General features: G+C 55.6%; 1 protein-coding gene across 1 annotated transcript in view; it reads left to right on the top strand.

Moving 5' to 3' along the window:
* The window catches only part of MUC2 (mucin 2, oligomeric mucus/gel-forming), a 53,579-nt gene that overhangs the window by 38,400 nt on the left and 5,639 nt on the right, over window positions 1-9,540 (top strand). The window contains exons 30-40 of the mRNA XM_027860202.1: window positions 94-177; window positions 481-680; window positions 1,643-1,817; window positions 2,258-2,505; window positions 4,431-4,614; window positions 5,775-5,982; window positions 7,219-7,397; window positions 7,992-8,061; window positions 8,423-8,523; window positions 8,622-8,653; window positions 9,225-9,402. Of these exons, the coding sequence (XP_027716003.1) occupies window positions 94-177; window positions 481-680; window positions 1,643-1,817; window positions 2,258-2,505; window positions 4,431-4,614; window positions 5,775-5,982; window positions 7,219-7,397; window positions 7,992-8,061; window positions 8,423-8,523; window positions 8,622-8,653; window positions 9,225-9,402 (1,659 nt within the window). The remainder of the gene's footprint in view (window positions 1-93; window positions 178-480; window positions 681-1,642; window positions 1,818-2,257; window positions 2,506-4,430; window positions 4,615-5,774; window positions 5,983-7,218; window positions 7,398-7,991; window positions 8,062-8,422; window positions 8,524-8,621; window positions 8,654-9,224; window positions 9,403-9,540) is intronic.

The raw sequence follows: 9,540 nt of genomic DNA on the forward strand, positions 1-9,540 counted from the left end.
GCATTCCAACCACAGTGCATACCACCTCCACCCCAGTGTATACCACAGGGCTCTCCACCAAAGCCACCGCCAGCCCACTCACGTCTCCCATAGTCAGCATCATCTCTAGCACCGGCACATCACCATCCTCCCATATCTACTTCTGCTGTTACTTGAATGACACATACTATGATAAAGGTGAGAAGCAATGAGCAGCTTCATTCTTTAAGGCTTCTTGGGGAGATGCTAAGTGTGCTGCCATTCCCAGGGCATCAGCTGGAAAGTGAGGCTTGTGTACCAGCTTGGCATCCCTGAAGCCTTGAGCCCTGATGGCTGCCCTCCAGGAGCCAGCCCCTGTGATGGGCTGGGGGAGGGGAGCTGCCCTGGCGCTCTGGCACAGTGCAGCCTGCAGGGACCTTGTCCTTGTCTGATTTGCTGGGCATTTCCAGTCCTCTGCCTTTTGGCCACGTGGTTACTGGGGAGGGTTCTCTTCCTTGGCAGGCGATGTGGTGTACAACTGGACACATGGAGACTACTGCTATTTTGTCAACTGCTCTCTGGACTGTCAGCTTCAGATCTTCAACTGGTCCTGCCCTTCCACACCCCAGCCCTCACCGACCCCCACGCCAACCCCAGCACCAAGCCCATCAAAACCGACCACACCCTCTCCAGGCTGCCCTGACTTTGTGCCACCACGGCAGGTCTGTGACTGCTTATGATAAGGACAGGGCCAGTGTCCACACCACACACCACTCCCAGACCTTGAAGAGTGCATAGGAGTTTGTCATCTTTGTATATGAAGATGAGCCCTCTGCTTCACCAACTGCCCTGGGTCTTTTTCTTCTTGGGCATGGGAATAGATTTGTACTGATCCATCCATACTCTCCTGGTCCCCTTGTGAACAAGCCTGACTAGTCCCTTCCCCCTCTGGGACTCAGTTTGCCCATCTGTAATATAAGGGAGCAGAACCAGGTGGCTACTAAGATCTTTCCATCTCTATGCCCATAAGCCCAAAGGATGGACAGTTGTTTTTTTTTTTTTTTTTTTAGAGTGCTCAGGGTGTGGGGCATGGCCTGTGACCAAGTCACTTCTAAGCTAACTGGCCCAGAAAGGGCCCAAGCTCAGGATTCAGGCTCATTTACCCACTGAAAGAGACTGCGGCTCCAGTCTGTTGAAAGGATCCTTCCCCTTCTTCCCCTCAAACTACGGGGATAAACATAGTGTTACATGTTGCCTCCAAAGTCATTTTGGTTTCATCTCTATCATGTGAGTGGGGCTCCTGGGTCCAGAGCCCTGGGCTACCAGGCTAGCCCTAACCTCCTGAAGTTCACAGCCTGGTATTGGGAGATTACTGCTAACAGGCACAAGAGGCTCATGCCAATTGTGCCCCCACACCATCCCCAGGGATTAGCGGTGCCAGTATTATTAGTTCCGTTTGACAGATGGAGGGGGAAAGGGAGTGGCCTCCAGCTCAGCACTGATCTCAGGGTCAGGGCGCTTTCTTCTATATTGTAGGAGCCCAGAAAGGAGAAGGGCTTTGCCCAAGTCCCATGGAGTGTCAGGGATAGAACTAGACTGGGGTCCCAGATCTCCTGGTCCCAAGCCTATGGTTTGTATCCCAGCTGATCTTTTTTTTCCTTCCATGCCACTCCCACTGTTGTAGGAGAATGAAACTTGGTGGTTATGTAACTGTACCATGGCTGTGTGTAAGCACGACAACACGGTGGAGATTTTTGAGAAGGTGTGCGACCCGCCACCCAAGCCTGTGTGCAGCAATGGCCTCAACCCTGTGTGGGTCCTGGACCCTGATGGCTGCTGTGGCCACTGGGAGTGTGATTGTAAGTAGACAGCCCTTTCCTGCATCAACTGTCCCCTGTGCTTGTTCTGGAGACTGGGCCTTTCATCCCCCAAAACAAGGAAGAGTGACAGGTGGTATTGCAGGGGGGCCGGATCTCATTCAATTTAACAGGCATGGACAAGTAAGTGCCTACTGTGTGTCACAAGTAAATACCCACTGTGTGCCAGGAACTATCTTAGGTGCTAGACCTCCAAAGACAAAAATGAAGTACTAAGTGCCCCACAACAGCTTAACTGACTGGGGGATTCCTTTGGGGAGTTTGGGGAGAGGGTTTCTCAGGCCAGGAGCCTAAGCTAGCCACCTCATCTGCAACTAGTGTCTGATGCCCCCTCCCCAAATGAGGATTTGGGGGCTTCCTCCCCACCTAGCCCCCAGGCGTCTCCCCAGGGTGCCAGCTGAGGGCAAATGCTGCTTTTCCAGGCTACTGTACTGGCTGGGGAGACCCCCATTACACCACCTTTGATGGGCTGTACTACAGCTACCAAGGAAACTGCACTTATGTGCTTGTGGAAGAGATCTCTCCCACTGTGGATGACTTTGGCATTTACATCGACAACTACCACTGTGACATCAATGACAAGGTGTCCTGCCCACGCACCCTCATTGTGAGGCACGAGACCCAGGAGGTTCTCATCAAGACCATCCGGATGGCACCCATGAAGGTCCAGGTATGCTGTGGGATGGCTCAGCTTGCCCATGTCTGGTGCTCTGGACCATAGGGCACTGCCCAAGGCATGGGGCAAGGGGGACTCCACTGGGCAAGGGGGACTCCACTGGGCAAGGGACTCTCAATCAGTGAATCAGCAAACATTTATGAAGGACCTACTGTGTGACAGGCACTGTGCTGGGTGCTAGGGATACTAAGTGAATATGGAAATGATCCCTGTCCTTAGGAACTTACATTCTAATGGTGAAGACAGCACACAATAACTAGGTACATACAAGATACATACAGAATGAGTACATACAAGATACATGCAGAGTAGCTACACACAATATACATGCAGAGTGGGTACATGCAAGATACAGAGTGGGTAAATACAAGATATATGCAGAGTAGATACATATAAGATACATGCAGAGTGGATACATACAGGATACATGCAGAGTAGATACATATAAGATACATGCAGAGTGGATACATATCAGACACATACATAGTGGATATTATACAAGATACATGAAGAGTGGGCACATACAAGATACATGAAGAGTGGATAAATATAAGACACATACATAGTGGATACATACAAGATACATATAGAATGGATACATATAAGATACATGCAGAGTGGATACATATAAGGCACATACAGAGTAGATACACACAAGATACATGAAGAGTGGATACATATAAGACACACGCATAATGGATACATACAAGAGACATATATAGAGTGGGTACATCTAGGATACATTCAGAGTGGATTCAAGGTGTCCTAAGGGAGAGAAGCCCCTAGCAGTTGAGGGGGAGGGGACCAGAAAGGCCTCCTGCAGAAGGGGGACTTGGGGCTGAGTCTCAAGGAATTCAGGGGTTCTAAGAAGTGGAGGTGAGGAGGGAAGGCATTCCAGGCATGGGGGACAGCAGGTGCAAAGGCATGGCAGTGGGAGATCAGTGACCTGTGTGAGGAACAGCAAGGAGGTCAGTGTGTCTGGACCACAGGGTCCAGGAGGAGGAGCACTATGTTAAGAAGATTGCAAAGGGAAGGACCAAGGTTCTAAGAAGCTTAGTGACCAGCAGAGGTGTTCCTGTTCAATCCCAGAGGCAGTGAAGTTTCTTAAGCAAGAGAGGTTTCCTGACTTGCTCTTTAGGAAAGGCTGACTGGGAAGGGGAAGAGACTGCAGTCAGGGAGACCCCCAGGAAGCCAAGCACAGCCCATGGGGCTCCTCGGAGCCTGGGGGAGTGGAGTGGAGGGACAAGGTCAGCAGCTGGTGTGAAGGCAGACGAGGAGGTCTGGCCACGGTTTAGACTTCTGGGGAGGGGGACAGGGGGAGGGGGCAGTGGAAGTTGCCTCCTCCAGGGCACCTGCTTGTCAAAGAGGGAGAGTGTCCACTGAGGCAGGGAAGAAAGGGTGAAGGAGAACTATGGCCTGAGAGCCAGGTGGGGCAGCTGGCAGCCCTGGGGGCCTTTCCATTTGGGTCTCCTGAGGGAGAGCTCCAAGCTGATCTCTCTGGGAATATGGAACCCTGGGCTTCCCATGGCAAAGCACTGGCTTTTCCACTGGCTGTCTCTCAGACCCAGGAGTGCCTGTCTTGTTCTCATTGTTGGCTTCTCAGAACCTGGGGCCCATGGAGCTGCCTCCCTCCCTCATCACCCAACAGTAAACAGCTAGGTCAGCAAAGCCAGCCCCCTCCCCCCCCAGGGGCTGGCCTGCTAGTGTGTGTTAGATTTCGAATTGAGTTCAACCCCCTTCATTTTATGCAGACGAATCTGAGGGTGAGGTGGACTGCTCAGGGTGGTCTCTCTGCACCTGAGAGGCAGAGCTGCGCTTCAAAGCCAGGCCATGGGATTCCCTTTCCTGCCCCTCCGAGGCCCTGGCCCAGTTGCTCGGTGAGCCCTTGGCCCCCTTCCTGACTCCTCTCTGTGCTGCAGGTGCTGGTGAACAAGCACGAGGTGGCACTGCCTTATCAGAAGTACGGTGTCCGGATCTACGAGGCTGGCATTAACTACGTGGTGAATATCCCGGAGCTCGGTGTGCTGGTGTCTTACAATGGTCTCTCCTTTGCTATCAAGATGCCTTATAACAAATTTGGCAACAACACCAAAGGCCAGTGCGGTAAGGAAATCTGTCCTGAGCCTCAGGGGCCTCCCGGTCCAGAAGGGGATGTTGGGGGCAGGGCAGGCTCCTCTTCCCTGGGGGTTTTCAGCAACTTCAGGTCAGATTAGAACCTCTGAGCTCTCTCCCAGCCTGGAGAGAACAGCGTGGGTCTGTGTGTGCATATGCATTCACACACAGTGCTTGTGCATGTGAGCACATGCGTGAGTGTGGGTTTTGTCTGTGCATGCGGACATGTGTACATACATGTACACACACAGTGCCTATGCATGTGAACAATGAGTGAGTGTGGGTTCTGTGTGCTCATGTGTGGACATGTGTACACACTTGCATGTGTGTGTGCATGCGTGTGTGTATGGGCTTCCTCTTGCTTTCTGCCTCCAGGGTCTCTGGTCAACTTCTTTTCCCGGCTACCCTTTGGCAGAGCCTGTCGGGGTCATGGTATGATAGGCAGAGTCAGGGACAAATGACCACCAGTGGAGATTAGACGCAACCGGGTCCAAAGGGGGCTGAGAGGTTGTCTCTTGCCAAATGGATGCCCAGGACCCCAGTGCTCTGCCCCGTGGCCAAAGGGCCCGGCTCCCATTCAGAGGCTGCTCAGTGTTCCCCACTGAGGTATCTGCTATTAGAAGCGCTAAGATTTTCTCCCGGCCTCTGACTTTTTTATAGGGAGCCTTCCAGGCTGATGGGGATGTGTCCAATGGGTGCCCTGTGCTAGGCCTAGGGGAGATAGTGGGGATGGGGAGAGCATGGCATTGGAGCATCCTGAGAGAAGCCCCTGTTTTCCCCTACCACACTTTTGGAAGGGCCTTGGAACTGTGGCCCGTGCCTTGTGGCTGCCTGGGCTGTTCTGCCCCGGCTGAGAGGGAGGGCTGCCTCTGGAGGCACCCAGTAGGGGGTCTGAGGGTTCCTGGTCCCTGAGGCCAGGTTGTAGCCTCGTTTCCAGCAAGAGCGAGTGCCTTCCTTCCTATGTCCATTCAGACACTGGCTGAGTAGAACCTGGGTGTAGGCGGACCTCGGGCCGTGGTGCCCAGTGGTAGCCCCAGGCAGGCTGCCAGCAAACCCCAAAGGGCCAGCTGCGCATGTCCTGGCCCCTGGGGAAGAGCTGCCAGCTCCAGGCCTTGTCTTCTGAAGTCCTGGAGAGTTTTCTCCTACTCCAGGCACCTGCACCAACAGCACAGCTGATGACTGCATGCTGCCCAGTGGAAAGGTCATCTCCGACTGCGAAATCATGGCCGATGAGTGGCTGGTGAATGACCCCTCGAAGCCTCACTGCCCCCACGTCAGCTCCACCACCATCAAGCCCGAAGTGACGCCCACTGCCCCGGAATGCGTCTCATCACCTCTCTGTGAGCTCATCAAGAGCAGGTAACCCCGGGTTCCTGGCCCCCGGCCACCTCCTCCAGGCCCCGCCTTCTCTTCCTCCGAGGACCAAGAGCCAGTGCCGGGGAGTCAAGGCCCCCGAGTTATAATGCCAGCCCACCCACTGTCTAGGGGTCCTGGGCAAGCCCCTGAACTCAATGAGCCTCAGTTTTCTCCTTTGTAAATGGGTACGGTTGTAGCTGCCTCACAGGGACGTGGGAAGGCAGAAGAGGGCAGGGCTGTGACTGTGCTGGTGTCCGGCTGGCGCTTCTGCACCTGCCTTCTGAGGGATCCTGGGGATGGTTCTCGGCTCTATCCACCCGGCACAGGTAGCTCGGTGTCAGGACCCCACGTGCAGGTGGGAAGTCTAACCAGGGAGGTCAGTGGCCTGCGCCTGGTCCCAGAGGGAGCCTGGGGCTCCTGCTTCTGTGAAGCCTGGGACTCATCTTAGAGGGCTTCCAAGCTTTGAAGGGACTTGGCTAAGGTCATGCAGAGTTAGGGGCGGGCTGGAAGATGCCTCTGAAAACTCATCAGGTCAGGGATTTAGAGCTGGGAGGGCCATGAGAGGACATTGCATCAAATCCTGAATTTAGCAGAGGAGGAGGCTGAGAAGTAGGAAGGGGAAGGGGCCCTACACTCTTTCTGAGCTACCCCATACTGCTGCCAGGATTGGGGGCGATTTGGCCTGCAGGCTGTGGGAGGAACACAGGGAAGGCAGCGGTGGGTGGGGGAACCCGCGGTAATCAGACCAGCTCAGCGCAAGGAGGACTCTCTGACAATGAGGCAGGGGTGAAGTGGTGAGCTGCCCATGGGGGGAAGTATTCAAGTGTTGTCTGGCTCTCAGTCAGGGAGCCAGCAAGGAGCCTGCTGGCACAGGACTGGAAGCCTTGGGGCCCCTTCCAGCTGCCCAGCAGCCTCAATGGGGAAGAATTCAGGGTCTGAAGTTCTTGGGCCCTCATTCTCAGGTCCCCTTTCCCGCCTTTCATGCCGAGTCACCTTTTTCCAGATCTAGCTCGTCTGTCTGTGCTTCCCCAAAGGCTCCCACATTCCTTGGGGGAGACGAGTCTTCCGGGCATGTCTCCTGGCCTCCCCAGAGCTCTGGGGATGATATGCCTGGCATGACCAAGGTGATGCCAGCTTGGGGTGGGTACCACGCTTAGCAGCGAGCTCTAGGGTGCTGGTGCGCGGCATGTGAGGCAGACATCAGGCAGACAGACAAGGTGCCTCTGTTTCTCCCTTCAGCCTATTTGTCGAGTGCCACAAATATGCCCCATCCCAGCACTACTATGATGCCTGCGTCTTTGACAGCTGCTTTGTGCCCGACTCTGGCGTGGAGTGTGCCAGTCTGCAGACCTATGCAGCCCTCTGTGCACAAGAGGGCATCTGCATTAGCTGGCGAGAGCACACCAACGGTGTCTGTGGTGAGTAGGGCTCTGTAGCAGCAGGTGGGGCTGAGCTCTGGGATCACTGCCTTCCCAGACCCCATGGCTGGGCTTCACTGCCTGCTGGGGATCCCGGCCTGTGCCCAGCCCAGCAGAAGGCCCCCCATTTTGGCTGAGGTGGGAGTGGGGTGTCTTTTAAGGCCCATTGGGAGAAGAGCTCAGGACGAGGGGAAAGTGAGAACAGGAAAGATTTGGGAAGGAAGGAGAGGGAGGTGGGTCTGAGTCTGCCTCCTTCTATTCCAGCCTTGTCTGAGCTTGGGGCCTGCTGGCTCTGAACAGAGGTGGAGGCTGAGGGAAAGGTCAGGGCCACATGTGTCCACGGTCTACTGAGCTTCTCTCTCATGGCTCTGGGTAGAGATGGAGAGATGAATGGTGGGATAGACAGGTGAATGGATGAGTTAGCAGAGAATTGGGAAGATGGCAGGTGGGTGGGTGGGCAAAGGGCTGGGATGGCTGGTTTGTCCGGAATTGGAGGCCTCTTACTCCCAGGAGGAGGAGGCCAGCAGGGGAAAGCTTGTCAGCTCGCTCACCTGGGCAGCATCAGTATTGGTGGGTTTGTCTTCTGTCCCCCAGATGTGACATGCCCATCTCATAAGGAGTATAAGGCGTGTGGGCCTGTTGAGGAGCTGACCTGCAAATCCAGGTGAGGGGCCCCTCTCGGGGGAGGCTGCAGCCTCGTTCTCTGCCCTCCGACCTTCCGTTCCTCCTTCTGGCCCTTCTGCCAGTGGCCACGGCTGTGGCACCCAGTGCTGAAGGGGCAGCTCCTTGCTGTGGCTCGGGGCCTCCGTCAGTGTCTTGCGACACCCCCCCCCCCCAAGCCTATCTAAAATCTCTGACTATTCCATGTCCTGACAGAGCTGGTGTTCCCTCCCAAAGCTGTTGGTCTGATGCTCTTAGGACACTGGCCTGAAAGGCAGGAAGGCTCTGAAGAGACACCATCAGGCCCCGGGCCTGAAGCCAGGGGAGCCTGGCATGGCCTGACTCTCTCTGTCCTCTCCTTCCAGCTCACAGGTACCCACGGACAACAGGACGACGGAAGGCTGCTTCTGTCCTGAAGGCACCATCAGCTTTGCCCCCGGGATCGATGTCTGTGTGCCGACCTGTGGTAGGTTGGGTGGGCTTTCAAGTGGAAGCTTTGGGTGGAGGCTGTGACTCTGAATTGTCCCCACCACTATAAGCCAATTCCTTTCTCTTTCTCTCCAGGCTGTGTGGGACCAGACAGCGTGCCCAGAGAGGTCCGTCCTAGCTCCGTGCCCTTTGTAACCTTGTGCACGGGTTGGGGTGTGGGGCTGGGGGGAGCTGGCACCCGCATACAAGAATCCAGACCAGAGTCTTTGGCCATGTTGTGTAGATGCTGCTGTGGGGATTGGCACTTGGTCTGGCTGGGGCGAACCTGGCATCTTTCCCTCTTAAAGGAGAAGTGCTGTCTTTTCCAAGAGAGTGCTGAGTCCCAGCTGTCTCCTGTTGCCTGCACTAGGTCTGGGTCTGTAGGTGGAGTGGGCAGGCCAGTGACCTCCTCCAGGCCCTTCCTCTCTCTGCTCCTATCCCTCAATCACACGGAGAGGTCTTGGGAGGCTGAACTGGAGACGATTTCCAGAGGAGAGATCAAAGCCACCATGTCTTTAGTCTGGCCAGTGGGGGACTCAGGAGGCTCTTGGTGTGTCCAGGCAGGGGCATGGAGGTCCATCAGCCTGTGGGCTCCAGCCTCCTGGCTCTGCACCCTGGTGCTGGAACCAGGGCCGCCCCTCACCGCTCGGTCCCTCCCGCCTCTCTCCCTCACCTACAGTGTCCTTTTTGTCCTGCTAGTTTGGGGAACGCTTTCAGTTTGACTGCAAGAACTGTGTCTGCCTGGAAGGAGGCAGTGGCATCGTGTGTGAAGCCAAACAGTGCAGCCAGCTGCAGCCTGAGTCATGCTGGGAGGAGGGCACCTACCCTGTCATTGAGGTGGACCCGAGAGACACATGCTGCAACATGACCTACTGCAGTAAGAGGGGGCTGGACGTGGGCTGGCCGAGCCGAGTCTGGGGGTGGGCAATGACCCCCTCTGAGGGGCAGGGTCCCTCCCTCGGGTTCTGGGGAGCTTGCCGAGGGTTTGGGGTAGACAGTACCCCCCAGGGGTGGG

The sequence above is a fragment of the Vombatus ursinus genome, unplaced genomic scaffold (assembly GCF_900497805.2).
Source record: "Vombatus ursinus unplaced genomic scaffold, bare-nosed wombat genome assembly UNPS02014176.1, whole genome shotgun sequence".
Lineage (NCBI taxonomy): Eukaryota > Metazoa > Chordata > Mammalia > Diprotodontia > Vombatidae > Vombatus > Vombatus ursinus.